General features: G+C 39.9%; 3 protein-coding genes across 3 annotated transcripts; 1 reads left to right on the top strand and 2 right to left on the bottom strand.

Moving 5' to 3' along the window:
- Positions 1–283: 283 nt before the first annotated feature.
- Positions 284–2,299, bottom strand: MELLADRAFT_69390 (uncharacterized protein; the record flags this gene model as incomplete). The annotated part of the gene is made up of 3 exons (XM_007418316.1): positions 284–1,401; positions 1,480–2,007; positions 2,110–2,299. The coding sequence occupies 3 exons, from the start codon at positions 2,297–2,299 to the stop codon at positions 284–286; spliced, it is 1,836 nt and encodes a 611-aa protein (XP_007418378.1).
- A 7,557-nt stretch (positions 2,300–9,856) lies between these two features.
- MELLADRAFT_73621 (uncharacterized protein) lies at positions 9,857–10,847 on the top strand (the record flags this gene model as incomplete). Its single annotated transcript, XM_007418320.1, has 4 exons — positions 9,857–10,115; positions 10,219–10,525; positions 10,619–10,694; positions 10,786–10,847. The coding sequence occupies 3 exons, from the start codon at positions 10,413–10,415 to the stop codon at positions 10,810–10,812; spliced, it is 216 nt and encodes a 71-aa protein (XP_007418382.1).
- Positions 10,848–14,176: 3,329 nt separating this feature from the next.
- Positions 14,177–17,361, bottom strand: MELLADRAFT_51043 (uncharacterized protein; the record flags this gene model as incomplete). Its single annotated transcript, XM_007418309.1, has 5 exons — positions 14,177–14,930; positions 15,024–15,167; positions 15,237–15,576; positions 15,640–15,781; positions 15,881–17,361. The coding sequence occupies 5 exons, from the start codon at positions 17,318–17,320 to the stop codon at positions 14,612–14,614; spliced, it is 2,385 nt and encodes a 794-aa protein (XP_007418371.1).
- Positions 17,362–21,179: the final 3,818 nt, after the last annotated feature.

The following is a 21,179-nucleotide window of genomic DNA, read 5'->3' as shown; positions in this document are numbered from 1 at the left end:
ACTTTCAATAAAGATGCTACAAAGCTAGAATGAATGTATCAGACATACATATATGATGATTAGATAAAAAGAGTATGAAAATGTTCCTTTCTAAGATACAATTTGGATTGATAAACGATCAGCTGCGACTACAAGTTGCGAGACATATTTTGAGACAGATGTGACTAAAGATAAGACGAAGAAGAAATTTTTGAAAAGACAAAAAACCAGTCACTCGGACTGTACCCATTGTGGTATTTGTTTTACAATTTAGATAAGTAGAAAGAAATTAAGAAAGATCGTTTCAAGAGTTACGAACATCTGAAATGGCATGAGGTGGCCAAGGTCGAATAGTATGAGGAGATCGAGTAAGACTCATGGGTGATAATGGGAATTCAGATCTTTGAGCGCTATTTCTAGTAGGACTACCTATTGAACTAAAGGTACCTTGGCTCTTACAATCTGAGTCTTCATCAGGACAAAGGATGAAAGAAATACATCCTTTCTTGACTGGTGAAGGGCTTCTTGATGGGTTAAACCATTCGGTTATGGAGGGTAAACTGTTATTACCGATACTTGGACCCGATGGAGTAACAGGTGATTGGCAGTGAACTCGAGGAAATTCGGTAAGATGCGTTCTGATAGATGGTGGAGGGGTTTTACGCTTTCGAAGATTACGAGATTCTCGGGAACGATCGAGGTTGAGGTAAAGGTCATCATGATTGGAAAAATCATTTTCCCAGTCAAATGGCTTTGGACCATCAATTTCGACTTTGAAGCCATCCTGATTTTCTTCGCCCATTCGTACAAATTTTCGTGGTGGAAAGTGCGCATCGGCTTCGCTCACATTTCGATCATCAGATTTACGTTTGTTGGTTAGGACTTTGAGGCATTTGTCATGCGAAGTTACATCGGGGATGGAAGCTTTTGTGGAGTTGACAGAGACGTTCGAAAGTGGTGACGAAGGTACCTTGGGGTTGACGGGTTCAACTTTATTTATGTTTGCGCCCAAAGATTGCAAGATCTCGTTGACCTCCGGTGACTTGTAGAGCGATACACTTGCCATGGGCAAGGCATGGAAGAGGTGTTCCGTCTTGAGTCTAGCATACTCGAGTCGTGAAAGGTAGACCTGAACCGTTCGAAGACTCACACCGGATTGTTTGTCTTTTTGTCGGGTCGCAGATAGAAGCACAGATTCTCTGAGCCAAAGAGAAACACGAACTGACTCCACAGGGAAACAAGGAATTCTATTGACTAAGCAAAAGTTGCGATATCTTTTAAGAGTATGAAGGTGAGGATCAGGCTTGTATTTTGGTTTATTTTGTTTTTGAGGCGTGGTAGGCGGTGTGTTGACTCTAGTTGCATCCAGGTCAATTTCGCGAGCGTCTTTGACAATCGCCATAGCATCCTCAGTTTGATCTTCTGAAATGTTTGTGAGATCATTGATGCAAAGTCAGTTATGGTTCCTCGCAAAGAAAAGTCGACAGAAAGATTGCTTACCACCAGAATTATTCCTAATCATCATCAATACTCGATCTCGGACAGTCTCTATTCCGGCATCGTCGTGTTCAGGAGTGTTGAAGTCCAAGGCAACTCCTAATCTTTCTTCAAGATTGTCTCTATCACAAGAGAGAGTGTCGAGAATCTCTTGAATCAAAGGGCTATGCATGAGGTGACCGCCAATTTGACCATCAAGCTTGAAGATGTTTCTAGTCTTGACTCTGCAGCTCTCGAGTGTTGTAACATAGCATCTTACAGTCTTTCTGAGTGGTTTCATTCGACTATTTTTGACGGCTGAGATGACATCATTCTTGAGCCATATACCAACTTTGAGATGATCGATGGGCCATGCGATCAATTCAACGGAACGGCAGAAATCAAGGTAGCGATCCAGTAGATAAATGAGACGATCGAATGTAGTGGTCTTTTTCTTCTCTAGCTGGGAGTTATTGACAGGAAGCTGAGATTGTCTACCATTAATTGTTAATTGATGAGCTTCATGATTTCGCTCGGGTGTAGCACCAACGCCTAAAGAGCAGAGAGATCATCAGACATGATAAGTTTCAAGATAGGATACGAGAAGACGCAATCTTATTAAAGTGAGAAACATGAAGATACACAGCCACTAACGTTTAGCAATGTCGTTAAGCATAGGAATCAAATCCTTTTCACATTCGTCAAGAGATTCAAGAGAAGTGATGGCCAATAAATCAGAATTTCTGAAGCCATGGCCGGAATCAGATTGAGAAAAGATGGAAGACAACATTCTTGATGGTACATCCTCATCTCGTGAATCGTGTTGTTTCATCATCATATTCATGAAAATAATAGTAAAGCAGGGTGGTGAGACGTGAAAGTGAGTAGATAGGAGTTTCTTGAACAATTATTGCAGAAGGAATTGCGAAGAGGATAGAGGTTATATAGACGGAAGGGAAGAGTTGGGTGAAAGGCACTTTGCATAAAACAGATATCGTGATCAGAAATATAGCCGTGGTCAAGATTGTGGCACATCAACAAACAAACAACGATGCAACCAGAATTGTGTGAGCATGGTCTCGTATTGTTGGACTTGGCTCTCAACAAACCACCCACACATAAACGCTCACATTGCTCGAAGAGCATCGTGAGCGGATCTGCGGGAATAATTTCGTCTGAGTCAATTGAAGATGGCTAACACGTATGGGTTGCTCTGCTCTGCCTTGAGTTGAAGTCTATTATACCAAATTGAACCAAAGAGATTTTTACCCATCATATGTTTTGATTGACCGAGACCTTCGGATCAACTTCGATAAGGCTGAGAATGCTGGGGAGCGTCTACTTCACCACGAGTAGATCATATCCAAACGTGTGTACTATTATGGATCCGATTTTCCCCTGGAGAAGGCCTCGAGGAAATTACAGCAAGAAAATTAGCACCCTACATTTCAAACGTCAGCTTAATCATACCCATGATGTGGACTTTCTTAATCTTTGCTACATACGACCTCATACGACCCTGGGCAGTAAATGAAGATATATGGGTTAAATGGTGTACACATGAAAACAGGGTCACAACATCCTCACTTGGCGAAGTCTCTCGATCGTTGCGAGGCGCTCCAACCTCGCAAGCGGTGAGAAGCTCGTTGTTCTGTCAGAGAGGTTTGCACAATTGTCAGCTTCTCTTGATGGGCAAGCAGGGCTCACTCATCAATTGGCTGGAGACATCACTAAATCTGATACATAAAGTCTCTCCATAGACACCCAAGCTGGCGCGAAGCTTCTGCAGAAACTTTTAATTGACTTGCAAGACACGGGTCAAAGAGATTGATGTAATGAAGAGGAACGAACCCAAGGCGAATGTCATCAAATCTTGGTTGCAGCAAAAACGGGGTGTGGCAAGTTTGGCAACACATTGTACATACGCAACTGCAATCTTATTAAACTTATCCACGCCGTCGCTGCTAAACTTATCAAAGTCTACTCGGAGGGGGCCTTTGATAAGTTTACGTCGCTGTATCGGTTCGTTTCTAATCTAACGTCACTTATCGATATGTTGCGAGTCGAACTGGGTCGAACCACGCTGGGAGTCAAGATATAGTACATAGATTGCTGTGCCAATTCTCACATCGGAGAGCTTCACCCAACCGAGGTGCATTTGCCGTGAATAATGTTTGACCTCATTCAAGTGTTCTAGTCAAACCTGAGCAATCTGCTGCGCCAGGCTCCGTGGGTTTGACTCAAATAGAGAGATTGAGAGTCAAGAAGATTGAGATGTGAATGATGATGTTTACTTATTCATATGTATATGCTGACATAATCTTGGTTACATCATAGTAATTCACACTTGTGATCATAATGTGACATGACGTCATGTTTGATTTCGATCTTTAAAACAATCACTTGTCTCGTCATACCAATTCCCAAGTGCGACATACAGTCAAATCGGAAAAGCTTGACCGATTTTGCCCGCAAAACTCGAGCAATTTGGCGCGGAATTTGTGGCAAGCTTTTCTGGTTTGACTGTAATACTCTGACGCTAACTTAACACAGGCGGATTCCGCCTTCTCACCATATGCCACCTCATGACGACAATGGTATACCATCTTCTTGTTTGATGTTCATTACATCTTGGCTAAGTAAGCGCCCCGACAAAAATCATAACAGCTGGGTCAGATAGCATGGCCTTGTACCTATCCGTTTTTCTTTTATAATATGTGTAGCATTACCTTTCACACTTTGTATGTCCAGTAATGTGTTGGCGATACTTTTTTATTGCATCCAAACCAAGTGCTTTGTTACGTGACTGTGAGTTAATAATAGGGCGGTTCAAGAAGGGCTTTTACAGCCCTTTTTTATATTTTACATCTTGTTCGGGGTCTGTAAATTTTAAGTAAAATTTTAAGGTCGTGAACCACCTTTAGAGGTGGTTCACGGTTTGGCGATCTCGTAATCGGCCTTTAAAATTTTTAAATTCTGTCCCTGAATTTCCAAAAGACAGGGACAATTGAGCCGAAAAAAAGAATTACTTACATTCTTTCTTTTTTTTGTTCCTGGATTCTGACAATTTTTGGTCAAGAAAGGACCTTGTTTTCTTGTATTTTTTTTCTCGATGGCTTCCTCTTTCATTAACAAAAATTCTGTACAAAAACACAAGAAAACAAAAAAGAAAACAAAGCCAAAAAAAGACCGGTTGGGACTGTGTTCCTGAATTTACAAAGCTGTAAAACATAAGTTTACAGCATTCGCCGCTTTGCGATCAAGCTTTTTAAGGATTGAGCAACCTTAAAAAGACTGATCGCGACTCGGCGACCACGTTGCTTGCGGTTCTCTTCTTGAACCACCCTAATCTTTCACATGCTCCATCTCTATCATCTCGTAAGTTCAACTGATACACCACCAACCCCCGACCCGCAGCGCACTTCACTGCGCTAAAATAGCGGCTGCGCTGAGGACCAGCGCACCTAAATTCCCCAAAATAGCCACTGCGCCAGCGCGCACCACAGGGGCAGGCATAGTGATCACCCACTGCGCCGTTTCGCAGTGCAGTGCACCGCCTTTTGCGCAGTGTGCCCTTCACTGCGCATCCTGTGGTAGGTCCGCGCGGATATAAATCCCAACCTACTAATTTGTACGAAGGGGGCCAATTCCCCTTGCGTACTACTACTACTACCACCAACCAATCCAATCCGAAGCGACATGATTGTCATGTATGACGCAAGATCAGTCATCTGGCGTCATAGTCTTTCTCGATCGTCCATGGACTTTAGTATATTCATCGTCGATAATGGCCTTTGCCGAGCATCCTCACCCCTGGATTCTTGTTTTAGCTCGATCATATTCCGATCAACCAAGGCTTACAACTCAGTCTCAGATTCTGATCCAACCATCCTACTTCATTCACACTGCCTTCAAGTGTTGTTTAAATCTATCCCACTCAACATTTTCAATAATCTTCACTTTTTAAATTGTTATTTTACTTCATACTTCGACTTCCAAGTCTATACATTGCTCAAGAAAATTATTAGTATTACTATTATGGGCAAATCTAATCCAAAGTTAAGATCTTCAACCACTCAGAAACAATCCGAGTCTCAGACTCAGCCTACTACATCATCCACCAGGCCAGCTTCTTCTTGTCAACGTACTACTCAGGCAGTGATCTTAGATTCAGATGAAGAAATTGAAGAACAAAACGATCAGAACTTTCAAACTGAGGATGAAGGTGAAGGAAGCGTAGATGATCAGGAGAAGTCAAATGAAGACTCGTTTGATAGTAATGTCTCCCCTGCTGATGGTAAGCGCAATCGAAAAGCTGTCAAGAAATCGGTTAAAAAGAAGATGCCAGTGGTTTCGAAGCGCAAGAAAGTAAGTTCAACTTACACTCCAATTACATTAATGATGTTTGATTGCTAATGGACCTCTACTCTATATTACCTTCCAAGGCTAAGAACTTCAAATTACCTCAAAACATAAACCCTGATCAAGACTCTGATATTGAAACACCTCGTTCAACCGTCAATACCGAGGTTGACCAATTTGACGGAGTGAAAGAATACTTTTCCAATATGTACACCAAAGAAGTGGTATGCCTCACTTTTCATTTATGTTTCTTATTTTTTTTGTTTTAGATTTCATGAATTTGTTTCAATTATCACCAAACTGACATTTTTCAACCACCACTAACAGAAAGACGGCGAAATCGCCTCGTATCGCGACTGCTTATGGTGTAAAAAACCTTACAAGATCGGTAAGAAGAGCCAGTGGAATCTAAAAGGCCACCGTGATGGTGACGTTGGTCGGCAAGAATGTGAAGGACGGCTCAAGGCGATCGCCGCTGGTGCTAATCTCCCTCCAACGTGGAAAACGAGGCAAGCTGCAAAAGTTGCCGCAGAAGAAGCCGAGAAGTATCAACACGAGAAAGCCGGCATCGAATCTTTCTTGAACTTACCCAAGTTTACGGTTGGTCTCTTCAACATGATCCTCGTCCTATGGCTTCTTCGAAATTCGATCCCATGGCTACGCATGGAAGACCCTTATCTACAGGCCGCATTTTCTCTATGTAATCCAAACGCAACACTTTGGTCGGCGTCGTGGTCGGCTCGTCGGGCAATGCAGTACTTTGAAGAGTTTCGAACCAAGTTGGTTCACACCCTTCAGGTAAACTTTTGATATCTATCTCTTTCATATCAATATATGAAAGAGATTTCTAAGTACTGATCATTGGATTTTGTCCACAGGCCCTCAACTCGAAGATTTGTGTCATACACGACGTATGGACCACCAAAGGAGGGAAACGAGCTTTTATCGGGGTTGCGGTTTCTTACATAGACGAAGACTGGCACTTTCATGTCACTCACCTGACATTGAAGCTAATCGCATGGAATCATTACGGCGCGTTACTAGCTCGGCCTGTAGGAAAGTTTCTGATTTGACATGGTCTTCATAAAAAGATAGGTTTCCATATCTTTTTCTTTTATCTTTTCCTTACTCAAATTTAACAATAATTGAACTAATTTCATGTTTTCCTTAATTATACATGATAGCGCAGACCACGGACTCAGGATCAAGCAACCCCATTTTAGCAAAAGAACTTCAAAAGATGTTCATGGATTGCGATGACCCAATCTTCTGGGACTCATCATGGAATCAAATACGATGCTACTGCCACAAGCTAGCTTTGACAGTCAAAGCCGGACTGGAAACAATTGGATTAGGTGATCATGGTAGAACAAAACCAACGATTCCATCTGGAAAAAGGCTTCGTCTACTCCTTCCTGACGATCATCTCCCTGCCCCGAAGATCGTGATGGATGATGGCACCGTAGTAGATGAAGATGGCGACATGTTAGAAAATGGCGATAGTGAAAGTGAGGAGGGTGTGCAAGTTGAAGCAGGCAAGGATATCGAAGCCAGCGATGATTCCGAAGATGATGAGACGGCACCCGACTACAAGCTCCAGAAGCCAGATGCAGCTCTCTTACCTCGGGCAGTAACAAAAGTAAGTTCACTTGATCCTCTCACCACAAACACAAAATGATTCATTAACTGATTTGTTGATTGCTGAAGGTACGAAGAACCAATAAATTGATCACTTCCAGTGCACCACGACTTAATCATTTCAAGACTTGTGCAACTCAGCTGGGATATGTAGGTGCAGGTCTGATTGCTGCGCATGGACAACGGTGGAACATATGGTTAGACGCCCAAACTCGCTTGTGCAAAGCGAAATCAGTAAGTATTATTGGGTTTTTTTTATTTGGCTATATATTGATATATTGTTTGGTATCTAGGTGATTAATTTCATGATCAATGAAGATCAGGAGGGCTTCTATGAAGGTATTACTATTACTCCTGATGAATGGAAGGCTATCGAGGCTTTGAATGAAGTTTTGGGTGTGAGTATTTTTGTTTTCATCAACATTTTCGAAAGTAATCTTTCTCTGATTTTGCCCTTATCTCTCTTTCAAATTGTTCATTTTGCAGTGCTTTCTACGATCGACAAAGAAAATGGAAGGCGACGGGCCAACCGGTGCATCTGTTCTGTTTCAATACTCAGGTTTGATATCGGTTCTTGTCAACATGAAACAAACAACGCCGCATCAAGGCTTATCCGTCATGATCGGTGGAATGATCAACCAGCTTTGTGAATACCAAACCGAGTCACTTCACTGTGACCCTATTGTGATGGCCACGATTCTCAATCCGAGACTTCGACTCGAATACTTCAAAAATAAGTATTCCGATTACGCGGCTCGCGCTGAGGACTTATTCCGCCAGACTTTTTCTCAGTACGAGAAAAATAATCCACTATCTGCATTGAAGACTACCCCTGAGGCCAACCATGAAACTGATTGGCCTTTCGATCCACTTGACGAAACCAACGTTTTTGGCACTTCGGCTACGGTAGTTTTATCAAGTGATGACGAACTTAATCAGTACTTCTTGGGCATGCATCCATGCGAGAGTGACATGGATATCCTGGATTGGTGGCGAGTAAGTATAAATTTAATGCACTGCCACCTCTTTTCTTTATGTAGCATGGCTGACTTCATCATCTACCGCAGCGCAATCAAATGCGATTTCCCAAAATTGCCAAGCTGGCTCGTGATTTTTTGGCATGTGTAGGATCTTCTTGCGCAGTTGAAAGGACCTTTTCAACTGCGGAAATCGTATGTTCCAATCGACGTGGTGGTTTAACTTCAAGATCAATTGAGCGAGCTGTTGGGGTCTGTCAATGGCTCAAACAGAAGTTTGTCCCAGATGGTGAGCTCGGAAAGGCAGTTGTAGCTGTGGAACAGCTGATTGCAGGTCTGAAGAAGAAGAAAAAGGTAGCAAATGTGTAGATTATTTAATCTACTTTCATTTTTCATTATCATTGTCTCTCAGATTTTTTTTTTTATATTTCGCTCTGATTATCTCCTACAACAAGTTTTGTACAAGTATTGTGTGTGCTTTCTCATGGGTATACTTGTTCCCATTTTTTTTCCCTCGTAATAAAAACAAACCGCACTTTTTCTCCCCTGCGCTGCGCTGTACTGCGCTGTCGACAGCGCTAGGGAGCTCCTTCTTTTCAACCACTGCGCGGCTTCCGCTGCGCTGCGCAGTGTTCAGTGCCCCTTCAACAAGCCCAGCGCAATTTTTGCGTAAAGTGCGCTGCACTGCGCTGGGGACGGGGGTTGACACCACAAATCCTACTAACCACACCCCACTTTAGCACGCAAAAAAGCATTCCTGCAATCACTTTGCAATATTGTTGAGTACATACAAGCTCTGAATGGTTGTAAGAGCATTTTACTATAGGTAGATCTGAATGCCAGCTGATAATGTAGTCAATTCAGTTGAAAAGTGATGATGATAAATATTATACTAAGTGCATACATAGAAACATGGTTGATCAAACAAAGCCTTAGGCTTTCAGTTCCCCAAGAGGTCATTTTGAAAGACACAAAAAGGAAAGGTTTTGTTGACCTACCTTGGTATCTGAAAAGGAACCTTGTTCTCCACTATATCACCCTTCTTGGATGTAATCAGAGTCTACAAGATAATATCAAGAACTGAAAAGTTACCTATTCTAATTACATATCTAGCAGATGGCATCTGTGGATGAATGGAAAATCAGAAGCAAAGGGATATGAATCATGATCTCTTTTTTACTCTGATGAGGCCTTCAGCTTGAATAGACTTTCAGGCTTCAATGTATGTATCTCCAAAGCGGTTCAGGAGAGGTTGAAATGACATAAAATGTTCAAATCTCTTGATTGTTCAGTTCTTTCCTCAAGAGTGTTGACTTTAAAAACTGTTTGTGTCTCATCTGTTTGTGACAATTCAATATGTAACAATATGCTTGTAGACAGGTCCAATGCTCCTGTAATTTCCGTATGTATCACAGTCTACAGACCATTGACATCTGGATCGAATTGAAGTCATCGTTCAACTCAACATACCATTGGCATCACCCTCTCGATATCAGGACTCCGTTCAATTATTTATACATCTTATCAAATCGTATTCGCTAACAGATGAATATGGGTGCTACCGGATCCAAGTCTAGCTCGTCTTCCGGTTCTCAAAACGTTGGATTCAAAGTCGAAAATGATGAACAAGTTTATTTTAAAATCGGTAACCCAGTCCAACTCGATCAATCATTAATTGACCGGGTACGTCAGATTCAATAAAAAGAACCCTTATTCACACGACATAAGATCTTGACGAATTGATGGTAGCATTTCTAAACTTGATTCTCAAACTCAAAGCTAGCAGAACCATCAACAGAACCGAACCCAAGTCGACAAATCAATTTAGATGAATCCGTCAAAAACAAGCTAAAAGCAGATTTAAAGAATTTAAAGAATTTAGAATCAGAAGTCGAATCAAAAGTTTCAAAAGCTTTTAAAGAACAACTTGGAATTTCAAATCATCAATCAGATCCATCAAGTTCTTCTAGTGCAAAACTTATGAAAGATTTATCTAACCTTCAACAAAAAGTGGAAGAATTTAGAGTCCGGAATTCTTCTGGAATGTGGCCTGAGATCGTTTCTGCTCGTACTTCTATCGTCTCTTGTTTATCGTTAGTTTGGATTTTGTTTATTCTCATTCTTGCTCTGACCTACAATATTGAATTTATAAATTTAACTGATTCTTAATCTTTGAACCGAAATAGAAAAAATCAACACCAAACTCTAAATTGTGGCGAAGAAGTTGAAAGTTTCAAGCAGCTGGTCCATAAGCTTGAGAGTGTAAGTCACATTTACTTTCAAACTTTAAAAATTTCTGATAATCAAAAGCATGAACTAATTTCCCTCCAATTGATTCAATTCCCACCAAAAGGAATACGTAGGTTCTTTGAGGCCTTAGTTGGTATACCTTTAATTTTGAAATGTCCTACAATTGTAAATTTTTCAGCGTACAAGCACTTTGTATATCTGAGAAATTGGGGACGTCAGGATGTTTGGGGCTGAGTACAATAACGTGTGACTTTGTAATCTGATGCAGTGAATAAAATTAGATGTTAGACTTGATTTGGGTGACCCAAAAGTAAGAACATAATGATAAATTCATAACTCCTTGATCTATCACCTTCACCAGATTCTTCAGGGGTTGAAACTTTATTGGAATTAACTATAACAGGTCAGGGCTAGAGAGCTTCAGTTTTGGCTCTAAACAAGGATTGAAGCGTGAAAAGTATTGATGAAATTGATTTGTAGGCTCAGAGTCAACATGAACTCAGTTCATGTCTCCTCTTTTTTTTAAAAAAGTGTGATTTTGCTTGATTGTATATTACACTAACTAAACTATTACATAGGAGACTAGTGCACCAGAAAATACAATCATCTACACCATGCCCGTCCCCCATGAGCACGTCGATGTGCTCACACGGAGAGTTGTGTAATAAATTTGAACGGATCTTTATTCAATTTGTCTCTAGCAAATGCAAATCCTTTGTTAATAATAATAGACAATCAAAAATGTACCGTTTGTCAATGGAACTATGAACAAAGGAGCCCATTTAACACTCTTGCTGTCTGAACCTCTTCACAAAGGCAATTGTATGCTTAGCTCTCAGACCTGTTTGTAGGTTATATCCACCCTCTACGGAAATTGATTGGTGTGAGCACGTCGACATGTTACCTCAAAACAGACATGGTGCTAGTTGGTTCAAGAATTAAAGTTGTCTGTATATTGTTACACAATTGCAAAGTTATCTTCTTTTTTTTGAAAACAGAGAGTAACAGTGACAATTTAGTTTGCATACTCATCCCCAATGTAAGGTGGAAGGTAAGGAGCCCAGGGATTGTTTGTTCTGTCGGGGATGTTTACCATTTGCGATGTTTCTCTTGGAATTTCCTACAAATGCAGGGATTTGAGCAACAGTGACAGTTACACCAGGGGGGGTCCTGACCGGCGTGTGTTGGTCATATGAGTCCGGCTGCAGGCAAACGTCCCCTACGCAGTGAAAGGTGGTTTCCATGTGGTCAGTGGGGCGACAAATACTCCTGGATGTGGAGGCGTTGTCGTGCTCAGCCCACAAGCAGACACGATGAGAAGTTCATGAGTACTGAGTATGAGTATATACTCAACTGATACTCACTTTGTACGGGTTTACAGGGCCAAAAATAGGCAAAATTATTGTGCTGAGATAATCCTTGGCTAAAGAAGCCAAAGAATGGTACTTGCTGAGGTGCTCATGTAGAATAGAGTAAAGTCAGCTATCTACAGGTGAATGCATGAAAGAAAAATGGACAATCACTCGACCAAACCAGAGCACATTTTGGATCCATGAGTTTGTCCAGATTGTCAGAGGTAAGAGGGTCTAAGCCTGAAAGATATTGATCTAACTCTCCCAAATTATTTGAAGTGTTGGCGTGTTTGTACAGCTGAAATACTTTTGCCACCTTCTGTTTGACTGAGTTTGATTTCATCATGTTTGCTCAAAAGAGCAGAGGCTTCAGAATTGATTTCTTCTGGATGTTGAATGAATCAAGATCAAAGTAGATCTTCAGCATGTTTGGCCATTATGTCTTCTTCTCCAAATGTGAGACCAAAGCAGCCAAGTCTGAACCTGGGGTGAGGGATGGTCCCAAGAACAAGAGAGTCACAAGCTGGGGCTTTGTCTATGTATATACAAAGTGGCTTTTTGAAAAATTGGATTCATCATGGGGTGAAATTGATTGTTGTCTGCAAGAGATTCCAGGCAATCAGTGGGAGAATTGATAAGTTCTGCATACTCATGTGAAACCATACATCCAGTCACCATGTCTGTCTGGTGTTTGCCCCTTGAAAAGCACACACAAGTCGCCTTTGTGCCTCAAAGGCAGTCCATGTGCGCTTGTTGTCAAGAGACTGCCACAAGGTCCTGATGAGTAGGGCCATATCCCCTCATTTTTTGACACAAGTCACGCAAGGGCTGTTGTTTCAAACAGTGATTAGCTGGTCTGATAAATCAGATTCAAAATCAAAGATGGTCACACTATATAAAATTCATGAATGACTTCCTGCTCGAGAGACTCCCAATCACCAACACTGAAGACCAGCTCCTCCATGTTTTGCTGCATTCTTTTGAAGACATTGTTTCTTGGCTTGGACCTTGGCAAGATCAACCTTCATTGTTTAATCAATAATCTTGAGGATGCAGTGAGAGAACTTCCTACATCAGATTGATTGTAATTTCATCATGAAAAGAACTGCCAAAGTACTTACATCTTGAGCAGCATACATATGTTCCTGTTGATGCAAATCAATATTTCATTGCACACCATACTCAGCAAAAAGAGCAAGGAAATGTAGTTGTTTATCTTCTTTATGTGTATGCATTCTTTGGAACACCAGGTCTTCTGAACAATGCCAACATACTTAATCAAACATCTCTCTTTGCTGATTTTCTCACTAGTTCAGCTTGTCTTTCTTTAAAGTTCATAAATTGATACTTGGCTTGTTCAGGTAAAGTCAAATTCAACTTTGTAGTGAATGGACACCTGTACAAACATCTCATAGATGGCATCTATCCAAACTGGCCAACAATCATCAAAGCCCCCTGTGATTGAGAAGCTACAGCTCAAGAGGCTGCTCAAAATTATGTTGAGCATGTATACTTGGAGTGACTCAGATGCAATTTGAATTCCTTCAAATACCATGTCACATGTGGCAACTGGTAGATATGCATGTAGTTATGATGTGTTGCATTTTTCTGTGCAACATGATAGTGGGGGATTGAGGCTCACTAGGAAACCTTATCCTGAATTCATTTATCTAATAAACACCATCATTTTCTAACTAGTTTTTTTCAATTTCATACCCCTTGTAAGAACATTACAAGTGAATCCAGGTGTATGATTCCCAATCAGGAAAATTTCCCAGCTTTTCAATCACTAGCGGTGGAAGAAAAATCCCATGTCCATCAACCATAGCATGCAGCTGCAGGCCCAATCAATGTTCAAAGATTCCAAGCATAGAGAACGTGAGATTCTAATAAATATGATATAAATTGGACTTTAATGATGAACAAATACTTGAAACTCATCTTAAAACACACAAATTACCTCAAAAGTGGCCTTACAACTTTTTTTTATAAAATGATTCATGCATATATATCATACCAAAAAATAAACAATGCATACTGGGTGAGTAAATCCTTTGTGATTGACATATAACCCACTGCCTTAGGTCTGTACAGTAAACCATCAGTTTAATGACCTTTTCTTACACCCATCTACTAGTGATTGATACTCTAAATGTACAACTTATATCCATTAATAAAAACCTCTCATGTGTTAGTGTTATAAACCAAACCCAACAAAAGTTAAAGAATTTCTCAATTATTACCCCAAAAAAATCAAGTTATGTACTTCAAAAAACCAAAATTACATCAAAAAAAGCTTACATTATGTATTCAGAATAAAAATCTTTTAAACTAAACTTATGTCAAGAATAATTCAAGACCAAAAAACACAAAAAAACAAATAACACAATCATTATTGATGTATAAGTTTATATACTTGTATCTATATACACCCACTTCATTTTCATTTTCATTTCTCCGTCTCCTTCTCATTTTCATTTCTCATTCTCATTCTCATTCTTGTTTTCATTTTCATTTTCATTTTCATTTTCATTTTCATTTTCATGGTTGTTTTTTGAATTCAAGTCAATTCTCATTTCATTCCAAAACCTCTTTCCCTTTTCCTTTTCCATTGTCGTTTCCTTGAATGTTCTGTATGCCTTCATTCTTCTCTGTTTGTTCAATTTCACATACTTTAATTTTGTCTTTGTCTTCATCTTTGTCTTCATCTCGATTAAGGTCTTCATACTTCTCTTCATCTTCATTAAGATCTTGATGATCATGTTGATGTTGAAGTTGCTGATCGAGTTGAAGTTGCTGATCATGTTGAAGTTGATGATCATGCTGTAACTGAAGTTGATTCAAATGATGCTGATGAAGTCTCAACCCATGTTCAACCGGAGCAAACGACCAAATCCTAAAAAAAGAAAAAACCCCAATTCTCAATTCAATTGAAATCCATCTATCTATAAAAAGAAAATCGATTTAAAAAAACTTCACAATTACATACCTTACTTCTCCATCATCTCCTCCACTAATGATCTTATCATCACTTAATCCAATCGTCATCACCGCTCCTCTGTGTCCTACGATCGTATGAATACATTTCCCTGTGATCCTATCCCAAATCTTTAATGATCTATCATGTGAACCACTATAAAAACCAAAAAAAAACAGATTTCAAAAAACCGTTTGATTTTTTCAGGAGAGAGATCAAAGTTACCTAACCACTCTTAATCTATCAGCATCAACATTCCAAACCCCTTGAATATGTCCAAACATAGTTCTCCTACACCTTCCCTTCTCCAAATCCCAAACCTTTAAACAATTATCCAAACTACCAGAAACCAAGACCGGTTTTTTACCCCTCAAGACTCCGTTCCCAAAGATCGGTTCAAGTTGATCTTCATTACCATCTCCATTCGTTTCGACTTGTTCATCATTCTCAACTTCATCTATGGTAATCAGTTTAATAGATTGGACTTGGGCCATATGACCTTCTAAAACCCTTACTGTCTCTCTTCGATCTAAATTCCAAACTTTTATTAATCCATCATCTGATGCTGAAAATAATAATTTACCTGTTGGATTAGGAGTTGAAGAAGTTGAGGGTGATGGGGTTGGACCGGTTGAAGTGGTTGTAGAATGGATTGGATTGGATGGTGACCATATCTCCACTGAATTCACCCATTCTCGATGGCCTCTTAGAACGAATCCTCCACCGGTTTTAAAGTTCCATATTCTTATTGTTCCATCCGCACTACCACTCTATCAAGCAAAAGAAAAGAAAAAAAATGCAAAAAGTTAAGAGAATCAGTTAAGTTGAATTAAAGTTACAAGAGATTCGTAAAGAATGGAAAGACGAACCGCCAAGATTTCTTCATCAAACTTTAAACAAACCACACCTTCTTCATGAGCCTGAATACTTCTCATACACTCACCCGTTCTCCAATTCCAAATCTTAAGGTTCCCATCCATAGCCCCAGTGATCAATTTACTCTTATCGAATTGTAAACATCTGATCCCTCTAGTATGACCTTTTAAAACATTCATAGTTTCTTTAGTTTCTAAATTCCATACTCTTATAGTTCGATCCCAACTACCGGTCATCAAGATCGGCCATGATGGTGATGTGAAGTGTTCTTCTAGTTGTAAACAGGTGATCGAATCTGTATGTCCACTTAGGATTGTCTCCTCATAGATTCCTTTGCGCCAGTTTCGTTCTAGGGCTAATCTTTCGGTATACACCATCTTCCATGGTTTGGTAGGTGTACGACATGTTGGGGTGGGAATCGGATTAGGAGGATTTGGGGATCGGATTGGGTTGGTGAACTTGGTGGAAGTTGTGGTGGAAGTAGAAGCAATCAGATCGGTCTCGCCATCATCTCTTTGACAAATCCGTTTGTTTGGATGTAAATGAATCGAATCTGAGGTCTGATCGTGAGTTTCTTTACTTTTGATAGTTGATGTGGATGGATCCATCCGTTTGCGTTTTTCCATCAATGGTAAACCCCAACCACATTTCGTACATTTCTTTTCAATATGTTGTTCACACATTAATCTCCAAATCAAATCATCATCCGACAATTTTTTCCAAAGCCTTGAAACCTGTGCCGATTTACCCAAACTGATTGCATCAACATAACACAAAATCTTTAAACTAATCTCTTTAGGTAACCTACTAAAAGGATCAATTCTACAGACTTTCTTTAATGAATCTGTTAAGAATCGGAGTTGGGATGGACAACAGATTGTGAGTAGACCGCTTAGGATTAGTCTACGACGTTGGGTGTTTGAGGATGAGAAAAGTCCCCAGGCTGTGTTGATGGCTTCTTGATCGGATTCTGGTAAGGTTTCGATCTCCGCTTGGAGTTGTCGGTTCGTGCCTTCGTTCGCCATTCTTTGATGACGTGGACATAGTTTGGCACAGTCTCCTCCCCCGGGTTTTCCATTTACCATGCCTGGATGGATTAAATGTGAAGATTGATGATCTGATACTCCGAATGCACTAACTCTGTAATTTCCTGATGAAGTTTGATTCATATGGTGTTGGTTTTGAGATTGGTTTGAGATTGAGATGGTAGATGATGATGATGGTTGATTGAAATCGATGGATGTAGTACTAGTGTTATTGGGTATAAAGTTAAATGGGTTTGGATTGAGTAAGAAATCAGGTGAATTGATTTGTTGAAGTGGTAGTTGAACATGGTTGTTGTTGTTGTTTTGAATAGTATCAGTAGTAGTAGTAGTAGTAGTAGTAGTATCCTTAGTGATGAGTTGATTGTTTGACTGATTTGATGTTCTCATCTTGAATGAAAATCAAAACTACTTTTGATTTCGATATTTTGGTTTATGGTGCTTTGGTTTTGGGATTTTGATTTTCGATTTTTTTTACATTTTATAGTAAATTTAATTTTAATTTTTCTCTGACGTAACTTCAACTTTCGATCACGTCATATCATTATCACTATCACTCTATCATGCTATCACTCTATCTATAAACTATTTTAAAACTAAGAGCATCCGCAGCCGTTTGGTTTAAAATTGGAGTTAGTTCTAACTTAACTAAGTCCCTGAGAGCATCCACTATGATTAGGGTTTTTTATTGTAAATTTTGCGGTCCTTGATCGCAAGAATTGATCATGCGTGTTGTAGCTAAGGGTACGTTTGGTAGCGATTATTTTTGGCGATTATTGTGAATAATAGCGATTATTTTGCAAAATAATCGCTGTTAAAAAAAGATGTTTGGGACCACTTATGGTACCCAGAAATAAACTCCTTCCCCGTCCCAAAAGGAGTTTAAAACGGGACTTTGGATAAACGCCAAAAGGGAGTTTATCAGTGCAATAAACTCCCTTTTGTACTTCACAAAATTTCATCTCAAAAGACTTCAACCCTCCTCAATCGATCCAATATGTATTCACTTCATAAGATGCTTGTTCTTTGACTCAATCAACATCTTCAACACTACACCATCATACTCAAGACTCACAAGCCAATCTTTGCTTCTACTCCTTGCTTTCTGTGTAAAAAGTTGTCTTTTGTGATTGTACAAATGAAATCTTGAAAACCAATTTTGATTGAAGGAACGAGTTATCAATCGTTCAATTTCCAGTCAATTTTGCAATTTCAATCAATCGGTCAATTTTAAAACAATTTTTCAAAACCAATCAATCATTCAACTTCATTCTATCAATCTCAATCAGTTGTTGAACTTCAAAAAATCTCAAAACAAATCACTCTTGAAAGATGAGACAAATAGGAAGTGGTGGAGAGTGTTGAATTTGGTGGGACATGTTTCTGTTATTGCAAGCGTGTTTGGGCAAAAGATTGTCGGATGGGAACAAAGGTTGTATCATATGATCATTACGTGTATCGGACATCGCCAGAGGATATCCATATGGGTGGATGCAAAGTGGTAGAATGTGAAGTGAGCCAAGCTGAGCTGAGAAACCTTCAAAGAGAGGTGACTATGTACATATAGATACGTCTGGTTAGGATTTTCAACCAAACGTGATTTCCTTCAATGTACCCTAAACAGAGTTTATTTGATGAAAAATCAATTTGAACAATAAACTCATTTGCCCCGGGGCAATGTACCTGGGGTCAAACGGAGTTTACAATTCGTAATCGCAACCAAACGTACCCTAAGTTGTTAACCACATGAAATCCACTGTGGGATGATGTGAAGTAGGATTCAACTACAATAATCTGTTCTTAAAACACTTTACACACTATGGCAAAGTCAAGACTCAAACTGAAGCATCTTACCACACCTCACCCAGCTCACTTCTATGCTGATGACTACCTTGGTGACCAGAAAGAACCAAAATGATGGCTTCAGGTGTTGACAATGAGCATTGAGCTTTCTCACATCTTGTTTGATCTCGGGGAAATCAATTGCACGGAATCACTTTTTTTTTAAAAAAAATGTGTTTTTTTTAGCAAGTTCAGAGTAAACAGCTACCATCAACGAGCTGAGATTTTGAGGGATGAGGGAAGATTTTGAGTGAAGGTGGTGAGTGCAGAGTGGGTATAGGAATCTCAGATTCCTGATCAGATCAAACAACAGTTTATCAGTCAATAATCTATAGAGGAGCAAATGATCCGGAGAGACAATTATGGAGATAAAGTGTTTTTGATAGAAGAAGTTTTAATGATGAATGAATAAGAAAAACTTCCTCAGATCAGGAATTTGATAGCAACATTCAGCGGTACAATATGTGGTTAGGTTAAGTGAACAAATGTAGTGAGTAAAGTCTCTGGACAAAATACTAAGTTCATAACACACACATAAGTTAGAAGAGAAAAAGATAAGTGTTATGAAATATATCTAATATGAAGTATTTGGTTCCAACAGTGGGATGGATACAGATAGATCATTTGATGGCTGTTGACCAATTTGATGCGCCAAAAGTCTATGATAAATCAAGTCGTAGGCTTGCGTAGATTTGAACAAGGGGAGTGCAAGATTTGACGCAGTTGTACAAACCGCATGTCTGGAACAGGTCCATAGTGGACCTGTCTGGAAATCACATTGTTCACGCAACCATAGTGGATGCTCTGAGAGCATCTGCAATCATTTGCATTAAATTTGGCGTTAGTTAACCCAAAGTTAACAATCTTTAGCTGGGGTCAACTAATTTCAAGACAAATCCCACAGTCGTTGGTGTCAAACAACCCTGTGCCAGCAGCGGGGCACAACAAAGGCTTTTCCGGCTGTGTTGCTCCGCAACACGTAGCATACAGGCCACAACCCATGTTATGTTGCTCCTAGCACCGCAACATGAAATAGGGAAGCCGAGTTGCGCGCCGGCTCACCCGTTGCGCGACGCAACAAGCGCAACAGTGCCAAAAAGCCTCAAAAACCGGCGCTTTTGTGGACCACAACACAACAAGTGCTGTTGCGGTCAGAAAAAAACATCAATTTCAAGGACTTCGTTGTGCGTCTGGGTGACCCGCAACAATTATATAGAGCTTGCGCGTTGGTGCGGCGTGTAGTTTCCGCAACGTACCAGCAGCGCAGCGCGCAACAGCTGCGTTGCTGGCCCAGGGTTGTGTCAAAACTGGATTAGCTAACACTTAACTCACTCTTCAAAGCCTGGTTCCACAGTGGCTGGCACTAGGCAAGAGCTAAGTCAATCAAATGATAATCGATAATCAATCACAGCATGATGTCAAGATACATCCAAATCAACTCGATCCTCAAAAATGTAGCCTTAAAGTCTTTAAGATATCCAGTTCATTTCAAGTTTCCTTCCTACATAGGTATAATCTATTGAGTGCAATTACAATCCATCAAAAAAATAAAGAAAATAAAGAAAATAAAATTATTCCATCCTTGCTACTTGTTTATCATTCAAGAAAAGATAAATGAAATAAAACTATTTCATCCTTCCTACTCGTTTATAATCTTATGAGAAAGATGAATAAAACAAAATCAATCCTTTTTGCCACTTGTTTATAACCTAATGGGCTGTTAAACAATGGTAAAAAAACAATCCAGGTTGATTGAGAGGTTGGCCGAGTGGTTGATTGTGTGGTTGATTGTGTGGTCAAGGTTGAGTTAGTGGTTGATTGTCCTGAAACTTTGAAGTCGGTGAGTGGGTAGAGGGCAATGGAAGAAGGATGAAGTGTGGTGGTGTGTTTTTGAGGGCACTGAGTTAGCTAATGTGTTGATAGGCTGGGATAACTTTGTCCCAGCCTACTGATTTTTTGTCGCAAAGCTAACCAACCATTGGTTAAAATTTGACCATTGTAGAAATTTCAAAATTGGTGAGTTAAATAGTTAGCTATTCCCGCAACTTAACCCGACAATTGCAGATGCTCTGACAGGAGTCGGCGCCAGAAGGTGTCAAGCGAGTTGTTGAGCTGTCCAAACTCCTGCAGGGACTTACAGATTATCAACACGCAGTGGCTTGAGCAGAATTCTCATTTTGGTGGGACAATCTTTGTTCCTCAACTACGTCCATCAGACCTCGGCCAAAACACTTGAGGCAAAGAGATTGCCTATGCGCTGAAAAACAGCATGTCTTGTACATGTATTTTTTTCCAAGGAACTATCCTCCTTTGTTTTATATATTGTTTTGAAGTTTGGTGTGGTTGGGGTGTAAAAATGTGTAATCAAAATGCAGTTTTGAATCCACTTTGAGGCTGAAGTAGTCTT

The sequence above is a fragment of the Melampsora larici-populina genome (genome assembly GCF_000204055.1).
Source record: "Melampsora larici-populina 98AG31 unplaced genomic scaffold MELLAscaffold_89, whole genome shotgun sequence".
Taxonomy (NCBI): Eukaryota; Fungi; Basidiomycota; class Pucciniomycetes; order Pucciniales; family Melampsoraceae; genus Melampsora; species Melampsora laricis-populina.
The sequence above is the reverse complement of the archived record's forward strand: the minus strand, read 5'-3'. Positions and strand labels throughout refer to the sequence as shown.